The 26,684-nt window shown below is 42.7% G+C and overlaps 1 protein-coding gene across 2 annotated transcripts in view; it reads left to right on the forward strand.

Annotated features, from left to right (window-relative positions):
* PIK3C2G (phosphatidylinositol-4-phosphate 3-kinase catalytic subunit type 2 gamma) overlaps positions 1 to 26,684 on the forward strand; it is a 2,001,768-nt gene that overhangs the window by 1,770,678 nt on the left and 204,406 nt on the right. For both annotated transcript variants that reach the window (XM_069228485.1, XM_069228486.1), the window contains exon 29: positions 15,934 to 16,042. In XM_069228485.1, the coding sequence (XP_069084586.1) occupies positions 15,934 to 16,042 (109 nt within the window). The remainder of the gene's footprint in view (positions 1 to 15,933; positions 16,043 to 26,684) is intronic.

Genomic DNA, 26,684 nt, shown 5'->3' on the forward strand with positions numbered 1-26,684 from the left:
CGTGATGTACAATGTTTCCTGGGGTTTGCAAATTTTTACCGGAGGTTCATACATCATTTCTCCCAGACAGTTGCTCCAATCACTAAGGGCCAGATGTAGCAAAGGTTTAGCGACTCGCAAAAGGCGAAAAACACCGTTTGCGAGTCGCTAAAGCCACTTTGCTATGTAGAAGTGCATTTTGCGAGTCGGAACCGACTCGCAAAATGCATTTCCGAGTCGCAAATAGGAAGGGGTGCTCCCTTCCTATTTGCGAGTCACAACGGTATGCAATTCCATTTGCGATCGCGAAAGCGGTCGCAAATGGACTCGAAGTTACCATCCACTTGAAGTGGATGGTAACCCAGTCGCAAAAGGGAAGGGGTCCCCATGGGACCCCTTCCCCTTTGTGTCTGGCATAAAAAAAAAAATTTCAGAGCAGGCAGTGGTCCAGTGGACCACTACCTGCCCTGAAAAATACCGAAACTAAAGGTTTCGGTTTATTTTTCAAAGTGCAGTTTGTTTTCCTTTAAGGAAAACGGGTTCCACTTTGAAAAAAAAAACTGCTTTATTTATAAGCAGTCATGGACATGGTGGTCTGCTGTTCCCAGAAGGCCACCATCCCCGTGAGTGCCCTGAATCGCTATGGGGTCGCAAATTGCGACCCACCTCATTAATATTAATGAGGTGGGTCTTTGCGACCCCATAGCGACTCGCAGAAGGTGTCTGAGACACCTTTCTGCATTCCAAATTGCGAGTTGCAATTTGCGAGTCGCTGGGACTCACAAATTGCAAGTCGCAATTTGGAATAATGCTACATCTGGCCCTACGCTACTAAGAAAGAAAGAAAAGTTTGTATGGTCCTCAGAAGCTGATCAAGCCTTCTCGACTTTGAAGAAAGCTTTTGCCACTGCCCCAATCTTGACTCATCCTGATGCGAATCAACCTTTCATAGTGGAAGCTGATGCTTCAGATGTAGCAATAGGAGGCGTCTTATCACAACTAAATAAAGACACTGGTCAACTTCATCCTGTAGCTTATATATCTCAGAAGTTGAACGAAGCTGAACAGAACTATGTCATTGCTGAAAAAGAGCTTCTGGCGATTTGTGACGCCTTTTAAGAATGGAGACATCATTTGTTGGGTGCCAAATACACTGTTACAGTATATACTGTTCATCGTAATCTTCAATTCATGAGTTCCGACAGACTTTTGACCCCTCGGCAATTACGCTGGATGCTTTTTTTTGCCAAATTTGATTTTGTAGTAACCTTCCGGCCTGGTAAAGATAATCGCAAGGCTGACGCCTTGTCCCGTCAAGAGTGTACCACGTTGCCTGCATTTCAAGCCTCCAGAGCTATCATTGCTCCTGACAAGGTTCTGTGTATCATAAAAACTGAAGATTTCTTTGAAGAAATTCACAACTCTTTCACTGTTGAAAAATGGCAAACATAGGCCCAAGCAGATCCTAAAAGGTCAATCAAGCAAGGTTTACCCTTTCATGACGCTCGTTTGTTCGTACCCACTACCAGACTTTGCAAGATAGTGTTTCATTGGTTGCATGTTATACCTACGGCAGGTCACCCAGGTACTCCTAAAACTCTTGAACTGATCCAATGCTTTTTTTGGTGGCCTACCCTAACAAAAGATGTAAAAGCAATGGTAAACAACTGTGAAGTTTGTGCTCGCATTAAAACAAGTCATTCAAAACCAAAAGGGTTGTTACATCCACTTCCAACCCCAAGTCGTCCATGGGAGAACATTTCTTTAGACTTTATTACCGGTATGCCAGTGGTTCAACAGCATTCAGTAATTCTGGTGGTAGTAGATAGTCTGATGAAATATGGACATTTAATTGCCTGTAAAAAATTGCCCACTTCTAGTGAATTGGCAACTATTTTACTGAACAGAGTGGTTCGTTATCATGGACTGCCAAAGGTTATCCTCTCCGATCGGGGGTCACAATTGTCCTCCAATTTCTGGAAGACATGGTGTAAAACACTCCAAGTGACATCTACGCTATCTACTAGTCACCATCCTCAAACAGATGGTCAAACGGAGAGACTAAATCAGACTTTGAAACAATACCTACGTGCCTACGCTGAAAAGGCACTTTATTCTTGGACATCTATGCTCTGGTTAGCTGAGTTAGCTTACAATAACTCATTCCACACTTCTATTGGCGTTACACCCTTTTTTGGTTTATTTGGCTATCATCCTGACACCTTGCCCATCACAATTCATCAAGAAAGTTCTCTTACTCCAGCTGTGTCAGAAACCATTCAGCATTTACATCAAACCCAGAAACTAATTCAACAGCATTTAGAAAAAGCCAAACAAAAATATAAAAGGCATTATGACAAGAAACATTGTGAGGGACAGCAATATCAACCAGGTGACAAAGTGTGGCTTTCCACAAAACATATAGACTTCAAGAAGAAGCGCATGTTTAACCCCAAATTCATAGGTCCTTATACTGTCCTTGAGCAAATCAATCCGGTGACCTATAAACTACGATTGCCCAGATCCTTACGGATTCATCCAGTGTTCCACACTTCCCTCTTGAAAAAGGCAGTCCAAAAGGTCCACCCTCATCCAGCTCCTGTTCTAGTACAAGGGGAAGAAGAACACGAAGTCAAGAAAGTGTTGGATTCTAAACTGAGAGGGCGTAATCTATGGTACTTAATCTCATGGAAAGGTTATGGTCCTGAAAGTAACTCATGGGTTTCCGCATCTGATGTTCATGCTCCAGTACTTGTGAGTCACTTTCATCGTCTTAATCCAAGCAAACCAGGCCCTAGAGCGCGTCTGGGAGAGGGGAGTACTGTCAACACCAGAGCAGTACGCGCTCTATTGGCGACAAAAATGCAAAAACCCAGCACTCTCAAAACAACTTAATTTATGCATTGTGCTGATATGTTGTGGTTTAACCTTTTGCATTGCAGAGTTCAATCCTGAAAACTTATTGGTAATATGCGTACAAATACTGTTCCTTTGCAATGTATTGCTGCAGGTTTTCAGAGTGTTAGGGTGTGGCCCATTTCCAGGGCCTTCCAGAGACTTTCCCTGCAACATGCCTGGGCGTGGTTCTGGGCTGGACCAAGACTCTATAAAAGAGAGCCAGCCCAACTCCCAGTGCTCACTATTCAGAGGTCCCGGTGCAGAGCAGCAGCTTCTTCTTGAGCTCCTGGCCCGGCGGCCTATTTGGATCTTCCAGTCTTCTGCCCTTCATCCTTCATTGGTGATCATTGTTCCAGGCGGTAAGACGGTGGTTGGACTGTCCCGGCACCGTTATTGAGAATTTTCATATTCTTGGTTTAATTCTTAAATGAGTAACCGATTACTTGTGCGCTACCATTTCTTGACATTTATATGGTAGTTTACAAATAGGCAAGACGCGCGATTTGTTTCATAAAGGTTTGACTTTGTTATTCATTGCGTGATACAATTTCTTGACATTGGCATGGTGGCTTAAGAATCGGCAAGACGGGCAATTCGTTTTATGGTGTTTAAACATTGTTGTCCATTGCGTGCTACTATTTCTTGACATTTACATGATGTTTTACGAATTGGCAAGACGCGCAACTCGTTTCATGAGGATTTAACTTTGTTGTTCATTGGGTGCTACCATTTCTTGACATTTACATGGTGGCTTAAGAATCGGCAAAAGAAGAGCGATTCGTTTCATTGCACTTTGATCTTGTTATTTATTGTGAGCTGTTATTTCTTGACATTTACATCGTGTTTTACGAATCGGCAAGATGCGTGATTCGATTAATGATGATTTGACTTTGATATTCATTGCATGCTACCATTTCTTGGTATTTTACATGGTGACACTCGAATCGGCAAGACGCACGATTCTCTCCTCAAGTTTAATTCATGTTGTTTATTGTATGCCACTATTCTAAAATATTTATTATGTAATATTCGAGTTGACAAGTTATGTGATTTGTTTCCTGAATCCATATTGTGTTATTCATGGTGCACAATCCCTTTATGGTGTTTACTATGTATATATATATATATATCTGCAATATGCGCAATTTGTGTTGAAACATTTTAAGAGTACACAGAAGGCCAGAGTTTCTAGAGGCAATATTGTATGGTCCTAGTAAACATTCTCAAAACAGGATTTATATGACTGGTTTAACATTTAGTCAGAATGTTTTTCTGATTCTCATGTAAAGGAAAGTACTTGAATAAGAAAGTTTTAATTTAATTCATCTTGATTCCCCTACAGGTATCCGGCCATCTTGAAACTTAGTCATTTTAAACTTAACTCTTAGATTGTTCATGTTTTCAGAGTGACTAGGCTTAGAATCATAGTCTAGTATTGATTTCAGGAGATATCATTTTCATATTGTGTGTTCTGACCTTTTTCTTACTACAGGTCTCCTTCCCAGCTGTTCCCTTCCTAATCCCCTCTTCCCCTCTTGAACTCTCTCAGTCTCTGTGATTTATCTATCAGAGTCTTGGAGCTGTTCAGTTGTAGACGTGTTGGGAAGGTGCACAGACCCTGAGGATCTGGTGACTCTGACAATTTGACTCTAATATATACCTAAATCGTTCCTTCCTACTGTCATGCTTTTTGGAAATAGAAGAACTTACATTAATTGAGAACACTGATATTGGGAGGGACTTTCTTGACCACAGTATAGGGGGGGCGTAAGGCAAAGGTATGGTTTTCTTCTAAAACTATTTTGAGCTTAATTCTGGTTAACTGTGCCAAACTCCAACGCAGGGGTATTGATGTTATCTCAGTTCAGGAGAAGTCAACGTACCTTGGTGGGCAGTATACTACCTATGGTTTAGACTCCACAAATACTACTGTGAACTGGGGGGAAACATTCTTTCACCGCAGGCGAAACTGTGAAAATGTCCCTATTCCAGGGTATAAAAGTAGTGAATGTTTTGGAAGGTCCTAAACACCAGGGCTCAAGTCCCAATCAGGAAAACTGGAATTGGTTAGCGGGCCCTGAATAGATCTCAATTGAAGCGTAAGCTGACACAGCCAAGTTACTAACACTGACCTTTCATTGGTCTCTTGGAATGCTGCAGGACTAGGGAAAGATCGAGGTAAATTAAATGTAATATGCACAATGAAGATCGACCTGATTTGCATTCAAGAGACCTAGGCCCTCATTCTAAGACTTCTTCCCTCCAGAATACAGCACCGCAGTCGGAAGACCGCTGCGGCTATTCTTAGTTTTACATTGGGCTGGCGGGCGACCGCCAAAAGGCCGCCCGCCAGCCCAGTGTAAAACCCCCTTCCCACGAGGACGCCGGCTCAGAATTGAGCCGGCGGAGTGGGAAGGTGCAATGGGTGCAGTGGCACCCGTCGCGAATTTCACTGTCTGCAATGCAGACAGTGAAATTCTTTGTGGGGCCCTCTTACGGGGGCCCCTGCAGTGCCCATGCCATTGGCATGGGCACTGCAGGGGCCCCCAGGGGCCCCACGACAACCCATACCGCCATCCTGTTCCTGGCGGGACAACCGCCAGGAACAGGATGGCGGCATGGGTTATCAGAGTCCCCATGGCGGCGCAGCGAGCTGCGCCGCCATGGAGGATTCTAATGGGCAGCGGAAAACCGGCGGGAGACCGCCAGTTTTCCACTTCTGACCGCGGCAAAACCGCCGCGGTCAGAATGCCCTGCGGGGCACCGCCAGCCTGTTGGCGGTGCTCCCGCCGACCCTGGCCCCGGCGGTAAGGAACCGCCGGGGTCAGAATCAGGCCCCTAGTGTTTAAATGACTTCTCATGCCCGAGTTAGACTGTACTAAGCAAAAAAGCACTCCCCTAAAACAAAAAAGGGCATGCTAAAGGGGTTATAGCCATGCTCTTAAGTGACAACTGGGAATTTGACAGCCTCCCGGTAAATTACAAACTTCTTTCAAATAGTACGATTACATGTTAGGGGGGAGAAGGGTGGGAAATTTCCCCTGATTATTGTAAATGCATATATCCCCCCTGGAAAAGAATTCGACAGTGTTCTGCAACAATTGCTCAAACAAGTCAGTGCTATAAGAAATTCGGCCAATTTAATTATAATGGGGGACTTAAATTGTAAAATTTCGAATTCTTCGCTGCACATCTTTGGTGACCCAGATAGGGAAAAGGGGATGAATATTCCACCTAACTTATTCCCTCCTAGAATTAGGACAGACAAAAGAGGATTACTTTTTCTGAAAGGTTTGAGGTCTTGCAGCAGTATTATTCTGAATGGGCGTTTCTGTTTGGATTCACCAGCAGCTTTTACACATAAGTCTGCCAAGAATAATTCCATCATAGATTATATTTGTACCTCGTATAACATCGCTCAAAGAGTTGAGGATATGGAAATAATAGACACTCTATACAGTGATCATATGTTTCTAAAACTTAACTAAAAATTGCACCTAGGGGCTGTAGATTCATGGTCTATAAAAGGAGCAAACCCTAGAATAAATGGGAAAAACAGGAGAATGTTCCGGTCGACAGCCAAAATAATATGGATTAAGCCATTATTGGAAAACGTTGTGGGAAATATGGAGGTTTGGTGGAAAGACACTTTAACACATTTTCCCAACTTAATTAGTAATATTATTACGCGCAAGCAGCCTGAACATAGTATTTCCAGAATCAAAAAAGCTCAGCTACCTATCATGAATCTGAATAGAGAAATAAATAAGTTAGCAAGGCAACAGCTGGAGCATAAGACTAACGGAATGAAAATAACTATACTTAGGAGAAGAAGATCGCTGCTGAAACTGGCAATCCGAAGAAAAGAAGAGGATCATAAGTGGATCGCATTGAGGAAAGCAGCCGCAAAGAGAAATCTCAGTAAATTTTGGCGTATCATTTCAGAGGGGTGCAGAAACTGTAAAACCCTATTCACCCCCCAATAGCAGAGGAAGTCTGGAAGTTGTACATCCAAGTTCTTTTTGCTGAAAACCGGTGCTCTGACCCTGGGAGAGAGGTGACAGTATTAAATGGAGGGGGGACGGGTGTGCCTACTATTGCTCAATTAGAGGGGATTATAACTTCAATGCGCTCATCTGGCACCATGGGCCCCGACGAGGTTCTGATGACTAATTGAGAGGGAGCCTTTGCTCTGGGCAAAACTTCTTCATCCAGTATTTGGCGCCTGTTATGCCCACGGTAAAATCCCAGAATCCTGGACTGGTAGCATAATGCTCCCTCTCCAAAAAAGGGAGACAGATCTCTACCGTCAAACTACAGACAAATTGCTTTATTAGATGCAACAGGAAAGATATTTGCGAAAAGCATATAACTGCAATTAACTGATTGGGTTGAGAAAAATGGTATTCTTCCATTGTAACAGGCAGGCTTCAGAAAGGCCCATATTACCTTAGATAATATTCTCATAATGCAAACTATATTTGACAAACGCGTCCAGAATGCGGGGGGAACAGTGTATGCAGCATTTATTGAGTATTCCACAGCATTTGACAAAGTAGACAGGAAAACCTTGTGGATGAAACTTCAAGAATTAGGGGTTAGGGGTTCCGCCTTGTCTCTTGCGATTGGTGATTGCCCTGCGCTCTTCGACCTGGTGCAAAATCCTCATGGTGGAGAACAGGGATTGTTCTCAAAACTTTTAACTAAAAATTGCCTGAAACAGGGCTGCTTACTGGCCCCACTGCTTTTCTCCCTTTATATTCATGATCTCCCTAAAAACCTTAGGAGTACTTCTGGAAACGCCCCCATGGTGGGTGGTCGGACAATCGTATACCTGCTTTACACGGATGACATAGTGGTCTTCGATCTTACCCCAAAAGGCCTAAATCAATGCCTGGCCGCTCTAAATCTTTACTCGGAAAAGCACTACTTAAGAATTAATACATCGAAGTCTCAGGTTGTATGCTTCTCTGGGGAAAAAAACAGAAGGAAAGTCTGTCCCCCGTGAATCTGGGTCAGTAGAAGTTGGAACAGCTAGATACATATCGTTTTTTGGGTAAGGTCTTTTCCGCCTCAATAAATGAGCAAGAGCATATTCGCAATAATACTAATAAGGCTATTTCACACGCCCAAGGTCTGGCAGCTTTGTTTAATGCAAATAGTAAACTTCATCTTCTCGCATTTATTGTCTCCCTATCAGGTTAAGATTCCAGCTACTCTTCTGTATCCAATAGAATGTATAGACATAAACAAATGGGATTTCCTTGATAAGACAGAAGGCTGATTTCTAAGACTCATGGCCTCTTGTAATCACTCAGCTTCAGGAGCAGTGCTAAGACTTGAATTAGGCATTAAGAATATCTTTGTGCAAGGCCTTGCGGCTGTGATAAGAAAGGCACATAGCATTATCCATTGCAAGGAATTCTCGCTGAGAAACCTGGCCTTCAATGAAATCTCAAACAATTTGAGAGAAAAATCCAAATTTTTCAGAAACTACATTCATGCTATTCAGCTCTTAGAGCTGGACTCGGACCTCACTCCTTCATTACCTTTCATAATGTTCAAAATCCTGAAGGAAGTGACATGGTCCAAAGGATACCAAATGGACCTTGATGCATGATGCCATAGAAGAGGTCTTGAGAAGTTAACCGGCTCTGTACCTATGAAAGTGGTGCAACCTTACCTGACCTGGAATCTTCCACATGGTGTGAGGCGATTTTTTTTTATCTTGATCAGACTCAATAGAATACCCGTGGGGGACCTTACTTCCAAGTGGGATTGTGCGACTAACTCCTGTGATTTGTGTCAAGGTGGGGTACAGAACATCAAACACGTTTTATTTTTCCGTCCCGCTTTAGCCGTACAAAGAAAACTTTGGCTGAAACCACTTTTTTATGGCTAAATTTTAGATCTGACAGTGAGGCCTTAGATTTATGTTACACCCCCCAATGAAAGATTCTGTTACAGGATTTTTAAATGTTTTCAAACTTTCCTGCAGATATTTTGATTTTGTGTTCTTTTAAGTGCATTATTTTATTATGTATTAATATGGTTTTGTTTTGTCTTTTTAAATAAGCGTATCATTTTATTATGTATTTATATGGCTCTATCACTATTCATGTGGATCTCTGAGGAGTTCCAAATCATGATAATAAAAATTAAATTTAATTGAATGGAAGGATAAGATAGTCAATGGAGTGAATTCTGCTAATTGAACTGATCCATATATGTCATCCACCTTCACAGACTAAAGGTGGAGGATCTAGAATAATTCGTATTTTGATATTCAGCTTTGTCTCCTGTGTTTCCTAGTTAAAAACCTCTAGTTCACTTGATTGAAGATGGTACAAACCAATTACTACAGTTTTATGATGAAACAATGGTCAGATTTCCTTATATAATCTTGTACTATTGAAGACTGGGTCGACTGTGCCTTCCGCACATGTCCACAATGTCTCTTATTTACTCCATTTGTCCGCCCTTTGCTCAGTCTGCAGCATTGCCTCCCAGTGGAACATGGACAGCAGCTTTCCACAAAAAGTTTTTAAAAAAAGAGATGAATTAAGAACTATATTCTGGTCATTGGATAGAGCAGACACTCTAAATTTACTCTGTATCCACCTGTTTGTGTTTGAAACATTTATTTGTTCTATGTACACAGGTGAGTTTTTCAATTTAAATCAATTTGAGCTAATGGCAAGCATCTGCAGTTTTCCAGAAAGTAGCAAAATCAGCAGCTATTTTAGATGTGCTCATTTACTGTGCACATAGAGTGGACTTTCTCATAGTACTGGCACTACTTCACAAGGTCACTGAGATTGTAGCCTTAGGCACAGGAGGCAGGAATAGTTGTAGGAAATTGAGTTATTGAGTAATATGTCCACAATTTCCTCATATTGGGAACCAGCATCACATTCTAGCACTTAACTCTCTCAGGGTAGTGAAGCAGATCAGTCTCAGGCCTACTCACAGGAGGTGATGTGGGCTAGTAATCAGCAATCACTGACACACAATAATAATACTCAAATGATTGTCCTGTCAGTGTTTTTTCTTTAGAAAAATGAAAGGTACATTTATTACTCAAACACACACACACACTACTAAACAGTATGTATTAATTTACAAAAATATACATCAGGCAGATGGGAAATAGCATAGATGACTAGCAAAATCACATTTAACCCCTATTTAGTCATCACATTACCATACAACAAACCATATGTTAAAAACACCATCATGTTGACCTGTAAAAGTAATCTTCAATAGTAACCATGAGCAAATGCGCATATTAATGATAATAAAGCATATCAAACATGATCAGTAATCACTGTCAATATTATCATATCCATAAAGCATTTTAACATGTGTCTTTTTATGTACTTTCAAGCCAGGTAAAATGGGATCATAAAATCAACCCCTAGAGTGCAGCATTTTCTGATCACATAAAATGCCAAGAGGGCATTTCATTCCATATATTTTCCTCATAAACCTTCAAGCCACATTAAATGCAACCATAGATCAAGCCCGGAAAGGCACTGTCATCCCAGCTGTAGAGCAGAAACTCCAGCTTTGCGAAAGCCTAAAAAATGAGGTACAAATCCCAGAGGATCATGGATTTCTAGACTTAGCAAATGTAGGGTCAGTACGTTTAAAAATGACCTCTAGGGTGTTGTTGCAACCCTTACAGCCTGAAAACACTTCATATGTTCACTGGTTATGGCCCTGTCCTTCTGGGACCAGCACAAGAAGCAAACAAATATGCAGATGAGCTTCTCCTGAGGCATTATTGGGTGCTTCTCAGAGTAAGCAGTGAATATTTTCAAAGTAGGTCTCCTGCTGTGCGGAGAGCTCACATGTCTTCTTTCTTTTTTTGTTTTTACCTGGGACTCCCTCAGAGATGCCTCCCATGTGGAGGGCAATGCAAGTAGTCCACTCTTAGCTGCCTCGCTGGCTCTCAGACGGCAGCCTTTGCCCGCTGCCATTGGAGCCAGCAGTGTTTTTCTTACCTGCCCGCTCATGCAGGCACAGTAGGTGATGATGGTGGTGGTTGCCTTCTTCCCAGGGAGCTGGGGACAGGCCCACAACCAGTGGAGTGAGCACAACATCGCTCCCCAACCTCCTGGCTTGTTGGGGGGGGGGTCCACAGGTGGGATCCCAGACCAATGTCTTCTTTGCTATGGAAGCATGATAGCGCTCCTATTTCCTTTGTAGTAGCCTATGGGACGATGGGGCCCTGGGGGGTTATTAAAGATGGGGAGAGAGGGCTCAATTCACGCCCCTCCCAGGGGCAAATAAATAAATCATGGACCCTGGCCCACCCTGGGGATCAAAAATTGCCATCCTTAAAAGGTCATAACCCAGGAACTAATGGGCCAACTTGGATGATCTTAGGGCTCCTTTTGCTCCTGATAGCAAGATCAAGCCACCAGGGGCAGCTTAAGCAGGCCTCCATACCTCCATACCTCCAAAATTGTGTCATCTACAGCTTGGCAGCTGGTTCTACTGGCTCCCTGCGCTAAGTGTCCTCTTGGTGTCTGTCTTTAGGCACAAAGGTCCAGGGCTTTCCACAGCTTGTCCTTGGGTCAACTGGAGTCCATAGTCTTTTTTTGGCCATCAGGAGGTATCTCCTTCCAGTTGTCCTTGGCTAAAAAACACAAACAGCACCCACCAAGATAGACTCTCTTACCTTGTGCAAGACTTCTTAAGTGGATATGGAGAGTTCTAGAAGTCAGGCACCCTTGGCCAATCATAGGGTGCCATATCACCTTTCCACCGCTGCCCAACTGTCCTGCGCATCATGCTGGGACAATTTGAAATGGTGTCACCCAGGAGTCACTGCTTGTATCTACTTTGAGGGCCTCAACTGCACCCCTCACTGACATCAGTGTTAGGGCCTCCCCTACCAAAACTTCAAAACTGAGCCACCTTCTGTGTTGGCGCCAGAGATCCGGGCTCCCTCCTTTTTTCAGTGGGCCTGGCTTTCCCCTACCCTGATGCAGTGTGACAGGTAATTAGCAGATGCAGATTTATTTATTCCCACTCTTCCTTCCTCAGACACTGAGGGAAGCACTGTTAAATACTCATTTTGTGTGGGGTGGCCTTTGTTCCTGCTGCGGGAGAGAAACATAATTAACTTAGCCCAGCAGGGTGACAAAAGGCTTTGGCTCTTATCCGGAGCTGAATCAGAGAAGTATGAGTGTTCTGGGTGACCCACAAGTTGTATAGGTATCTTCTTTGAACTCTCAGATTTGATTTTGATGCACATGTTCCATCACATTTTGATATTTCACTGGACTTTGTAGGCCAGAAAAAAAGCAAAACTCCACTCTAAGGCAGGTTTGCCCATTATGTGCATAATAAAATGTAATTTGAGACAAAACAGTTAACCGCACTGCCTTTTTCCATGAGTGTACACTACCATTTACCAGGCCTACCTCAAGTCAATATTCCCTCCGAGCCAGGCTACCTGTGCGCAGTTACCAGACTGTGCACAACTGTAGTATCACAGGCAGCCTGCACATGTGTACATGCATGTGCACATGTGTTTACAACCAGCCAAGAGCCCCTTGCCCTGGCTATGTTAAAGAAGCCTTATATGAAAAGGTGGACACTGGCAGTAAAGATGTGCAGTCCATTTGCCATATGATTATTGTGGGTGAGATGCATGTAGTACGACTCGCCCACAATAAAGTCCAAAACTGAGTGATCCAAAGCAAAAAAATCTGTGCACACTGCGTAGGCGGAACCCAATTTCATTTACAGTGAAAAGCATTTTCAAAGCAGGGAAATACAGAGAGGAGGGACACAGAGTAGGAATACTCATACAGGAATGATTTTCACACAGCCATAACATTCACCCAAGAGGGAGTAACACATAAAAGGGACACTCTCCTAGGAAGAAGTGAACACAGAAACTAAACAGTTTGAAGTAATTCACCCATATAAAAGGCAAACTAGTGTGAATCTCAAATATTATTTGGTAATAATTTCTCATTAGAGAAGCATGACCTTGGACAGTTATCTATTAGAATGTTACAATGTACGAACGCTTTAAATTGTACACATGAAGGATAATTCACGGGACATTAATTACATTGTTTGCCCCTCTAGGTGTAACGCATTATGGTACAGGCAAATGTTTACTCAACTGTCGGGCTACTTCACAGACTGCTACAGGACGTCTCAAAAGTGATCACATTTAGTGAAGGGAAGAACATGCTTGGAGAATGTGTTGTCATACATTGTATGACAGAAAGTGCCCCTCTGTAATTAAAAAATGTTTATATGGTGGAGTTGCTGATAAATGAGAAATCTATAGTACATCACATGATGTCAATGTGGCTCGTTGGTTCAGAGTGGATGAATTTATGGAAGAGACCGTCCAGTCCCCTCTAAAATGCCTGGGAAAACACACTCAAAAATATATTTTGCACGATTAACTCTGAAATGTAATTTTGAGACCAAATAGATGTCACTTTCATTTAATTTAGAATAATAATATCCTCCGAAACAGACTGACCATAGTTATGATGAAGTAAAACAGTCCTTCAGACGCTTACCGTAACCAGCTAACGTTATGGCTACCCGCTCTAGCCCGTCTATTCAACAGTGTTTGGCACCACGAGGTAATCCCTACTTCCTGGAAGAAATCAATAATTGTTCCAATTCATAAAAAAGGCCCTCGGGACATGGTGTGCAATTACAGGCCTATCTCACTGCTTGATAGTGTTGGAAAGATTTTTGCCAAAATGATTCAGTCGCGCCTAGACCCTTGGCTAGAGGATGGAGACTTAATTTCAACACACCAAGCTGGTTTTAGGAGAGGCCAAAGTACAACAGATCAACTTTTTAAGTTAAACATGATCTGTGCTAAATACGCCACCCTAAAAGACTGCCCATTATATCTGGTCTTCGTGGATCTTCAAACAGCCTTCGACAGCGTAAACCGCCAAACATTATGGCAGTTATTGTCGGAAATGGGCATACAGGGAAAAATTTTAAGGCTGTTAATTCTACTGCATACAGGAAATACTGCCAGGGTCAGATATACTACGAGAAATGATTATACGGCAGAAATTCCAATCGAGCGAGGAGTAAAACAAGGCTGTGTTTTGGCCCCAACCTTATTCAATTGTTATATAAATGAAGTAAGTCAAGATCTGAGGGAATTAAATCTGGACGTACCAAAACTAGCCAATGAAAGTATACCTATCCTGCTCTTTGCTGATGACGCTGTACTACTGGCAAGAACGGAGATAGCAATGCATCGACTACTCAGGGGTTTCGAATCATTTTGCACCTCAAGGAGCATGGTAATTAATGAGGGGAAAACAAAGTTTGTGATTCTTAACCAAAAACAGACGATGCAATCGACCTTTAGGGTAAACAACAAGCCTTTGGCCCGAGTGGCTACTTATGATTACCTGGGTTGCAGATTAGACGAAAAACAGACATGGAAACCACAAATTTATAAAAGCAGCATCTCCCTGGCCCAACAAGCTGGAGCAGTACTCAGATTTGCAAAAGCTACAGGCAACCATTCTGTGAGTTCTGCATTGCTCGCATACAAAACAAAAGCAAGAGCCGCAGCACTTTACAGTGCAGAGATCTGGGGATTCAGAAAGACTCCATCAATACAAGTAACCGAGAATAAATTTCTACGCCGATTACTTTGTCTAGGCAATGCCACACCAATGAACGCAATAAGAATTGATCTACAAATGAGAAAGGTTGAGGACTACATTGCTCTGGCTCCAAAAGGATACTGATCCGTATTTGGTCTAAAGAGGAGCCCAAACCATATAGAGACGTACTTATGGACATCATGAAGCTACAAAGCCATCTGAAATTGCCCTGGTTCAAACACATCTCAACTACCCTGGCTGCTATCGGCCAGGAAGACCTCTGGCTCCATCCAGAAAAAATCAGAAGGCCTAGTTTAGCTGTCATAAAAAAGGCATATTGGGAGAAAAAGACTGAGAGTATGTGTGAGACACTTAGCCCCTTATTCAAGCGCTATATCTTGTTTAACCAAGAGCTTAAACCAGCAATATTCATAGACAGTATTTATCCGGAGGAAAAAAGGCTTCTCTATTTTAAATTCCGCATGGGCACACTACCTGTGATGGCGGTGACCCACACATGGCAACCCGTTCCTCCGGATAGATTAGAATGTTGTCCATGTCTTCACGGTGGCCCAGAAACACTTTCCCACTTCCTTTTATTATGTCACTTCACGCTTAAACTCCGCAAATTGTATTTACGTCCACTTTTTAGATCCTACGGAGTTAGGAAGTGCAATGAGGCGGAAGTGCTATGTATGCGATCAGACGAGAAACACATTGTGACAAAAGTTTCAACTTATATATTGGAAGCATGGAAGCTACGCTCAATAATGCACCCACAGTTGGCACAAACATAACTACATGTGTCATCCCATAGCTATCTAGCCTGGGAAATTGGTGCAGGGTGTTGCAAAACTGGGTTAGGCATCGGGTTTTTATTAAACGATTGGCAGCCACCGTAAGGTCCCAAATGATTTGTGCCTGAACAAGATATTTAAATATTAGATTTATAATGTTTTTTTTTTTTAGAATAAGTTAAGTTTTATGCAAATTATGGCTACGCATTAAGTTTTATGATAATGTAGGGCAAATCGGATATATTTCGGCACATGTCAAATCAAAATTTAAGCACAGTTTTCTTTTTATTGAGATGTTTTATTTAATGTGATTTTTTCCGAGTGTGATGGACTGATATTTATTGTGTGATTATTGTTATGGCCGGATAGGCTAACAACAATTAAATAAATAAAATGAAGTAAAACAGTCCTTTTGAAGAAAAGTGATCTGCATTTGGCTCAGAGGCTCCTCACATTTTCCAATGGTCTACGATTCGGGTCAGCACTAGAAATGTTTTCAATTCTGCTAGAGTTATACTTGCACCGTGGCACTTTTGCTGTTTTGTGTGGCATGCCTGGCGCTTACTGCTTCTGTTTCCCTTCACAACTACCTTGTATTGCCTTGCTCTCCTAACTATTCCGTTTTTGTGTTTTAGGTATCCCTGTGGACCGAACATCAGCTCTACAGATTTAGACCACAAAAGAATGCAAGATCTGAATGTCTATCTTTCACAGATGTTTAGCGGCTCCTATGAACTTGCTCACGTATGTACAATGTAGTTTAAATGTTTTTCATCACTGCACCTGCACATGGAAAGAGGCCATTATTTATGAGCTCACCCGTGACTATACATAACACCTTGCAATTGTTCAATTCTAAACCCAGCTGCTGCCATCACGCTATCAATTAAAAAGTATAAGGCCATTACACAGGAGCCCTCATTGTAGTGCAAGCGTTAATAATTGCAGACGTGAATTTCTATTGTCGCCTTTCATGCCTCTGCTTCATTTCTATTTTGCATTGTTATGTATAACCATTGAAATGGAATCATCGAAGTTAAATTACATACCAATCTGAAAAAGAAGACAACAGTGTTGGTTTCATGTAGCGAAAATCCTTGAGATATTTGTGATGTTATGTGGTGATGATGTTCTAATACAAAAAAGAAGAGAAATATGCAGTACCACGCTTCAAATGTACCTCTTTGAAGATAACACCAAACACTCAATCATGATGGTTCTTAATCTTGAATATGGAAGATATTGTTACATTTTTATTCACCAGCGTAAGTGAAAGTGAGAGAAATGTTGCACAAATATTATTGTTTGCATGGTATCAGGGTATGTAATGCACAGAGAAGCGAGGGAAAGTTAAAAATTGAATTAAACATTTCCATGAACTACTTTATAGTACTCAACAATGTAATCCGAGGAAAGGAAAGAGGAACTGAAGGTCTGGTATTTTTGGAGTTTGATATTGACCAACGGGAGAAATTTCCCATTTCCTTTTTATTCTCAATTACCTAGGTCCAAAGCACAAATAAACCCCTAGAATCACGTTCAAAATGGTTTACTAATCACAGTCTTGATAACAAGGCTTAGTGATTACACAGTTTGAACTTTCCTCTGTAAAAGCTAAGTATTCAAGGAGCATGATTGTCTCATCGACCCCCATTGTCAGGAGCCAACAATAGGATCAGCAGCGGCTCCGCTGCTAAGGTGGAGGAGCGTCGTCCCACTGCTTTATGCAGTGAAGTAAAGTGATAATATTGCAACATTGTTATCATTTTATTTTGCCTCAGGAGCTGGATTGCAGCAGGTCGGGGTTATGCTGGAGGAAGAGGGCTGGAGGAGTGGTTTGTGCACATAAGTCCGCAAGATGCTTTTGCCGGCTGTGTTGGGCCGGCCAACAGTCATGTGCACACTGCATCTCTCCACCCTGCTGTACTGAACAGCCGGGAGGAGAAAGTACACAGGGCCCTACTCCCAGTCTGAGTGCTGATTCAGGCTGCTCAGACGAATCGCGACTCTGCTGTCATGCCGTCAAACTGGTGATCCTAGGGGAAGGTTTTTATTAAAAGCACTTATAGAGATTAGGTTTTTCCCTCATGGGACTAGAGTGCAGAGACCTCTGCTGCTGGGAACTAAATACTTTACAGAATGTGCGAAAGTAGAAGAAAGACTTATGCACACAGCTGACTGAAAATTTAAATTCCTTAATGGCAATAACAAAATTAGTAGTAAATTGTTACATGTGTGAAGTTTAACGAAATTGAAATTCTATATTGACAGTGGTAAAATTAACATGTGTTGATGAAAGTCGTAACATAGTATCTTCCTGGTTTTAATTGTGTTGCTTTGATTTACCATGACATATTTCTGTTTTTATTATTGTAGTGACACCCTGTCAAAGCCAGTAGTTTTGCCTTTTTGATAACTACAATCCCATATATTTGGTATAGTGTATGGAGGGTATAGTAGATTTAGGGCTCAAGGCTGCTTGGAGTGTGAACTTTTAGGAGGGGGTTGTCACCATAGGTATTTTCACCTGCCATCTTGCATACATGTGTAAAATATTGCATAGTATTGATACTTTGTGCATACACAGCTTTGCTCTTATGTACAAACAAATCATTGGCTGGACAATGGGTGTCGTTTTTTGGGTTCCTGCATAACTGAAGTATTATCCCACACCAGTTCTCCGGAGTAGACCTGGACACCTCTGCCTCACTCCTCTGAGAGACTCGAGTAATACAATGAGTTACTTGGATTCCATTGAGGGACATTGTGGACTTATTACTTGTGAAGGATCCACATCCTTCTCAAATAATAACCCGATTTCGTACACCAGCTTTTACCATTTTGTGGTACAACATTAAATGCATCTTAATATTCTTTTAGGCATGAGGGCACGATGTGCACTAAATAATACTGCAAAATCACATATGACATGAATATCAGCCATTCGTGCTAGCCCTATTTGCATTGCTCCTGTGCTGCTGGGGTAGACTTTTTACCTGCACAAGGTTTTAACATGGCCTAATGATATCATTTTGAACAACAATATAACACGAAATACAGGAAATTATGCAAGGTTACACTAAAGGAATTAAATTTGCAAGGGCCACGTTTGCAGCACTTTTATTATGCTAAACGCAAGGATTTTCCAAATCAGGTACACCAAGCACCAGGCACCAAGTGTTATTGTGCAGCATCTTTTGTGACTCATATGCAATGGTGAGCTTATTTTTAATGCCAGTTTAACACTAACATTCACTGCAAACTCTTGGGAAATCCCCACAGTCCCACATGAACCACTTCTTAGGCCCTTAACTTACTAAACGTCTAGTCAGAATTGAAGTAAAAACAAAAGTGATGTTGGGCTTACAAACGCAGTGATGGCAAATGTGACGAGAAGCTCCTACACCTAATCTCCAATATGAAACACAGAAGCTCCCAAGCCCATTGGCTACAAGGACATTGCAGCACAATGAAGAGCTTCTCCAGACTAGTGCCCCTGACCGGCTCTCAGTCAGGACTCAGCTTTGCTTTAGGAGCATTTTCTCGGAGAAGTTCCCAACTGACAGTACCAATCCTTGCTGTCATATCAGACGAACCTCCATTTTCCACCAGTCTTTATGCTGGGTGAGCTGACCTCACCTCAGACTAGTCAAGCACTGGCTGGAATGCAGCAAGTATTGGTGCAGCTGCAATAAGTTATTCTTCATTCTGAACATCAACTCAAACAAGCTCACAGTGCCATAAAGAGATGTACTGCCATATAATGGCAGCTAGAAATTAACAAAAATACAAAGGTGAAAAAATGTGCCCCGATAGAAATGATTAAAAATAAAAAATAAAATATTAAAATGTTTTTGAATTTTGAATGAGTTATAGTGTAAAATATTCCTGGTAAAATTGCCAGTAGTTTACAGAATTTCCAATTTTTAGTACTCCCTCAGCTCATAGATAATGTCTGAAGCTAAGCGTAAACAGTTACGTTGGCCTGCCTTACATATCTGTGATTGCATATTGTAAGACTCGTGGCTGCATTACAACAACTGTGTCACAATCTAGATTATGTTTTAAATTATAATGTGTCATAATTTAAATTGATTAATGAAATCATGTTCTATCAGGCTCTGTCCCAGCTTCACACAGGTTTGGGGGTGAGAATACAAAGTATGTACACTTTATGGCCATGTAGAAATTCTTACAGTATGCCTAGCAATCTTTTTCCACTTGCACTGCCTAAAAATCTGTTCATTTGTTTACATCATTCATGTTCACTGAACCTTGGTGTTACCATTGCCAAACATAATCCAGGCAAACTAACTTTACCCCTCTGAAATGTACAGGTAGTTATCCCACGTAAGTGTTTAATGATGCGTCGAGATTTTCCACATGAATTCACCTAAAGTATAAGCTATCTATATGACAAATTCCCGAACCTAGCTTGTTATTTTTCGTTTTTTGAGCAGATGATTGAACGTGCGTTTTTGCAGTGTGAAGCCAACTCTAGATGAAACACTGGGAAACCGTAAATTACCGGTTAAATGTGCAGAACAGCCGAGTTCTCCAATATTGCAGTGTAAATCAAATGAATGGCACAAAAACTTCATGGCAGGCCATTGTGTGCCACTTTTTGTTTGATAGAATAAATGGAGTCTGCAGGTTTTATAGCAAGGAACCTGTTATTGTACAAAATAAATCAAGGTTGGCCCTGTACTTTTATCTGATAAATGGTTTACCGTATTAGATCTCTCTATTAATTGAGTAAGCACTCTGTACATGAGCAAACCAACAAAAAAAAAGAAAAACAATTTGACATGGACTGCCAGACTTTTCTGCTGGGCTAAATCGCAAAGAAAATCACCCGGAAAACCATTGTATGCTGCCTTTAAAAATACAGGCATTCAAAGAATGAATGATTTCTAGCTTCAACTTTCAAAGAGCATAAACTTCAAATACAGAGATCACAACACCGTTGTGAGTACTCCTACACCACATATAGCAAAAGCCAGTTTAAGCTGAACACTAGTCTAAAACAGACTCATAATATGATGGGAAGGAGTTTTGCGTGCCGTGTATTGGTCTGTGACCCTTCAGTCACCTTTGGGCTCTTTTCAATGCTAGTGTCCAAGTTGGAATATCAACTTTGTTCCATTGGAACAGTATTTTTTCAGCCCTGTTAATTTTGTGACATTTGACGTGGTTTATAACATCGCAGAAGGGATGTTATTGATTAAGTCTTTCAAACTCCTGATTCCAACCTTCAAGGGCAACCGAGGTGGCTTGTGAGTCTTTTTGGAAGGTAGAGGTCTTAAAAAAAGACATGACACCTGTTTGACAGATTTATTATCGGACTTTCAACTAGACTAGTTAGGGCTGTGTGACACCTAAATGTATCTATTTAATCTTGTAGGTTTTTTTTTCTGTAAGTGCACATATTTTATATATATTCATTTAGAAATCCACACTTAAGATGACATGAATATCAAAATACAAAGTAACAGATGGGAAGAGGCAGCAACCCAATGGGAACTCCTGTCCTCCAGTACAAAGCTTATAGCCAGTGGTGGCTGCTATGGAACAGGGGTGGCGGGACGGGGGTGAGGGCACAATAAAAAAAGAAAAGAAAAAGAGAAAACTTACCTTTTCCGTCGGGAGACAGGTTCTGTCTCTCCTCTGTCCTTGTCCTCTTCCGGACTGATGGCAGCACACTCCCAGACACCCATAAGCCAATCACAACGCTGCTGTCACCAGCATGACAGCAGCATCATGGTTGGTCTGAGCAGCCTGATTCGGCGTTCACACAGGAGTGGGAGCCAGTACACTTTCTCCTTCCGGCTGTGCAGTACAGTGGAGAAATGCTAACTATGCATGTCTGTTTGGCCGGCCCAACACGGCCCGCCAAATGGTCATGCACACTTATGGTACACATACCCCTCCCCCGTTGCACACCCAGCCCACCCTAACCTGGCTCCAGATGAAAAATAAAAGGATAATAACATTGCATTACTATAATTTTATTTTTCCTTTTTCTGCACTGCTCAAAGCAGTGGGGCGACTCTCCTCCACCTTATCGGAGGAGCTGCCGCTGTTCATAGCACCATGCAAGTAGAGCATTGTGGGTCCCACAAGATCATAGTCATCCTTGTCATGTGGCCGTTCTAAGCCTTTCTGCCTGTACCTGGACATTGACAAATAAAGTTGGGTTTGAATCAATAAGGGCAGTTATGGCTGAATGAAGAGATGACTGAAACTGCTCTGTGGGCTGAATCAAATAAATTACTACTTGTGTAAATCTACAATGCCAGGAGATTCTAGCATTTGGCACCGAGTGCTTGCGGAAGGAGCAAAGCTATACATGACTCTTTCTTGGCCAGACAGTTTGTGACATCTTTTGGCAGTGGAGGAAATTAAGTGGGCAACTTTACCCTGTCTTTAACTTGCATGCTACTACTGATGGCAGACTTAGATAGCTAACTGAGCCCTCGATCCACCCCACATCATCCTGTTTCTTTGCTTTATTTCCTTCAATGACAGCAGATCAATCACTCTACTGACACGTCCTCCTTCCACCTTCCGTCATTTAGTTCCTTTATTTCCCCTCCGTCAACGAGGGCGGGTCGACTGCTTTGCTAAACTGCCTCCTTCCCTTGTATCAATATTCTACATATAATAGGACTGACAAACCTCAGGTATGAACAACATGGACATGTTTTTTTTTGTTTTTTTGTTTCACTAGAAGTCATCAAATGCTGATTCATATGCATTTTGTGGCGGCTATTTTACTGTCACTTTCTTTTTTTATTCGGCATCTGCGAAGCACCAATTTCAATTCTCCTTGTTTCGGTGATACGCTAAACTATTTACTTCTTTAATCAGTGATGATCACACTTCCATTATGATTTCATAGACAAGGTGCGCATTACATCTGTTTTGGAGAAAATGCATGCACCTTATTGGTTTACCTGACATTTCATCCGGTTCCCATACCCTTAACTGTTAGGCACACCTGCTAAGCCTACTACTATACCATGTAATAAGTCTATTTCCTCACTTTTTTCCTTGACTCTGCGGAAGAAAATTCCATTGAATGAAAAGATAAGTAGAGGTCCTCACACATCTGTTTGGGAGCAATAGATGTGCAATGATTCAGAGCAGAAAAGAAAACTTTATGCTTGAACATTTCCTTGGTAGAGAGGGTCATCACATTTTTTAACATTTCCCTGCCTGCTCCCATTGCTCTGAGAATGCTACCTTCAAATGGTGAATTTGGACATTTCACAGACCAGCTGATCATAGTAAAGTACTAAAGGAAAAGTTACTCTCATTTAAGAAACCTTTCATGGCTAAAGCCATTGATGCTTCCAGTAAAATTCAATCATGACAAGAATAACTAAACATGATTAGAAATGTTTCCAAGAAACTCGTCTATGCAATCAAAACAGCTCTATTCATTCCAAAGGAAATTTAGATCATGTGAAATCCATCCTTCAAATTTTCTCGGTTGCAATAAAGGCTTGGAATCTCAGTGGAACTTTGGTGCAATTTTCTAAAGTTTGCATGCAAAATAAAATGTTCACGTTAATGCCATTGATGATAATACGAACAGGATTTATATTGTAGATTCAACAGTTTGGTGTTGAGAATAGATGAGTATGGACTCCAAAGGTCTAATAGGTCTTTAGCGTCTGTCACTGTAAGAGGAATCTTATTGCAGCTGCTTATGGATTCTGGTGCTAGGGTTACTATCATCACTCATAGTACTTTTTGAGACATTGGGAAGATTCAAACCTGATAACAAAATCGAATCTTTCCAAGGTTCAAAAAATGATCTATTTATATATTTTATGATTCCTTAGAATTTCAAGGTTGTTATGGGAAAGAATATACTGTGATGTTGCAGCAGGGTTTGCAAGTCATTGTGCTACTTCTCTGCAAAGAATGACCAGTTATGTTTTTCCTTGAGCTGTGCAATGAAATTGGGAGACGAGGCCTGCTATCAAGTTATTGTAGGTGTGCCACATGCGATGGTTAATAAAAGAGCCTCAATAAATGTTTTGGATGAACGCACCAAACTTCTTGAGGGGTGCCACGGTGTTTTATAAGGATGACATAGGCCTCCAGAAGATTTTCAGTTAGAAATTAAACTTGTGGAGGGCTCCACACCAGTTGAGCCCCAGTTGAGAAATGTCCCACTGAATCCAGGAGATACTTTCATTTGGCTTTCCACTGTAATAGCTAGAAAAAGGAATAAATAAATGAGAGTTTGTAGTGACTTAAAAGCCCTCAAATAGTGTATTTGGAAAAATGCTTATCCGCTACCCAGTACCGATCATTTAATGGCTAAGTTAGACAGTGCCACCATATTCAACTGATTAGTCCTCCATTGGCATAACACCAATTGGCTCTTGCACTCTCATTCTGCAACTTTGCCGCATCTGTCGCGTCTCCTAGCCAGCCACCGTGCCACCCATGCTGTTTAGCCGCTGCATGGCCGGGGACGTGGAATTCCAGGTGGGCGTGGGACAGGGATCCAGAGGTCTGCCCAGTACACCCCTGCCCCCGCTGCAGCCTTCAAACCCTCCTAGTCCGTCCCCTCCCTCCGATCCAGTTGGCAGCAGTATTCGCCATCACCTGCCCCACTGGGAATTCATCACTACGGACAGGTGGGTTTTGCAGATAGTTCAAAAGGGCTGCTCCCTCCCTTTTGAATCTGTCCCACCAGCCATGCCTCTATCACTCAGCTAACTTCCCGGAGTATCATTTGGAACTTCTCCGCCAGGAAGTTGCGGCTCTCTTGGCCAAGGGAGCTGTAGAGAAGGTCCCTGTGCCCAGAAGTAGGTCGTGGTTGTTATTCCTGCTACTTTCTGATGCTGAAAAAGGACAAGGGCTTACGTCCTATCCTAGACCTTCAGGACCTCAACTACTTCCTCAAGATGGAAAAATTCAAAATGCTCTCCCTGGCTCAGGTTCTGTCTGCCTTAGATCCAGGTGACTGGATGGTAGCGTTGGACTTGCAGGACGCTTATTTCCACATCCCCATCCTGCCTGCCCACAGACGTTACCTACGATCCGTGGTAGGTCAAGAGCACTATCAGTTTACAGTGCTCCCCTTTGGCCTTACCAACACCCCTCGGGTGTTCACGAAAGTGATGGGTGTGGTTGCAGCTCATCTGCACAGGTTAGGGAACTCAGCCTTTCCCTACCTCAACGACTGAATGTTGAAGGCGGACATGTCCCAGAAAGTCGTCTCCCACCTTCAGACTACGGCAAGCCTCCTGCACACGCTGGGGTTCATTATCAATGTGCTGAAATAACACCTGACTCCCTATCAGATTCTCTCTTTCATCGGAGCTGTTCTGGACACAGTGCAGTTTCAGGCTTATCCTCCTGAAAAGAGAGTCCAAGATATTCAGGCTATGATTCTGATCTTTCAGCCTCTGTCTTGGGTTTCGGTGAGACTGACTCTGAGGCTGCTGGGCCTTTTGGCCACCTGCATCCTGCTAGTGACACATGCCAGATGGCATATGCGGGCTCTGCAGTGGGACTTGAAGTTCCAGTGGGCGCAGCATCAGGGAAATCTCTGTGACTTGGTCTAGATCTCGGAGGGGACTGCGACAGACCTGCAGTGGTGGCTTTCGAATCTGCATTGGGTCCATTGCAGATCCTTCTCTCTTCCCCATCCTGATCTATCTATAGTGACAGATGCGTCGCTTCTGGGTTGGGGCGGCCACATAGGAGAGGCCGAGATCAGAGGCCTATGATCTCCGGCGGAGTCTGGGCTCCATATCAATCTTCTGGAGCTCTGGGTGATCAGGCTTGCATTGAAAGCATTTCTTCCCTCTTTCAAAGGGAAAGTAGTGCAGGTGTTCACAGACAATACTACCACCATGTGGTACTGCAATAAACAGGGCGGTGTAGGGTCCTGGACCCTTTGTCAGGAGGCACTACGGCTATGGACATGGCTGGAACATCAGGGCATTACCCTGGTGGTTCAACATCTGGCGGGTTCTCTCAACGCAAGAGCGGACAAACTCAGCTGATCACTAACGGCATCTCCATCAGGAGGTGACACAAGTTCTCTTTCAGCAGTGGGGAGAGCCTTGGTTAGATCTGTTCACCTCCGCAGAGAATGCTCAATGTCAGCTGTTTTGTGCGTTGGAATTTCCAAGGCGACACTCACTCGGAGACGCTTTTCGTCTCAAATGGAACACCGGCCTCCTTTAGGCCTTTCCGCCTATACCACTTCAGCCCAGAGTTCTCAAGAAGATCAGGAAAGACCGGGCCCATGACATCTTGGTGGCTCCAGGCAGGGCACGGAGAGTATGGTATCCAGAGCTATTAATTATGGCCATCAATCATCCACTCAGACTGCCTGTTCGGGCAGATCTTCTGTCGCAGCAGCAGGGGACAGTTCTCCAGCCGAACCTGTCCAATCTCCGCCTTCATGTGTGGAGATTGAGCAGCGACAGTTGATGACTTTTGATCTTCCACCCGAAGTCTGTGATGTTATCTTGGCAGACAGACATTCCTTCAGCAAAACGGTATACGCCTGTCGTTGGCATATATTTGTGGCATGGTGCAACAACAAATCTGTTGATCCCCTCTCTGCCCCTATGTCAGAGGTTCTTTTGTTCATTCTTTCTTTGGCCCAGAAGGGCTCTGCTTTGGGCACCCTTAAAAGGTATTTATCTGCCATTTTGGCCTTTCTATTTTATTATCTTTCCTATTGTGAATAGATTTCGAAAAGGTCTCACCCATTTATTTCCTCCTACTCCAATTATCATGCCTCAGTGGGACCTCAATCTTGTCCTTACTTACTTAAGGTGTACTCCCTTTGAGCCAAGCCACAATTGCCCTTTACGGCTCCTCAGTTTCAAGACTGTCTTTCTTGTTGCCATCACTTCTGCTCACAGGGTGAGTGAGCTTCAGGCCCTTTCTTCCAAACCTCCATTCTTGTCTGTTGACCCTGACCAAGTGATGTTGTGTAATAAAGCTTCCTTCCTTCCCAAGGTTGTTACACTTTTTCATGTACGCCAGTCCATCACCCTGCCTACTTTTCATGCACCCCCACATCTCCACCGTCTGGACCCAAAAAGAGTGTTGGCGTTCTATCTTAATCGTGCTAAAGATTCCCGGGTGGACGATCAACCCTTTGTCGGGTATGTGGGTGAGAAGAAAGGGAAGGTGGCGCAAAAACGTACCATCTCTTGATGGGTACTTCTTTGCATCAAGATGTGCTATGCTTTTGCCAAGAAGGGCTTGTGCGCTCATTCTACTAGAGCAAATGCTGCATCCACTGCATTAGCACGGGGAGTTCCTGTCCTGGATAGCTGCCAGGCAGCTACGTGGGCATCCCTGCACACGTTTGCTAAACACTACTGCCTGGACAGTC

This window comes from Pleurodeles waltl, chromosome 4_1, assembly GCF_031143425.1.
Source record: "Pleurodeles waltl isolate 20211129_DDA chromosome 4_1, aPleWal1.hap1.20221129, whole genome shotgun sequence".
NCBI lineage: Eukaryota > Metazoa > Chordata > Amphibia > Caudata > Salamandridae > Pleurodeles > Pleurodeles waltl.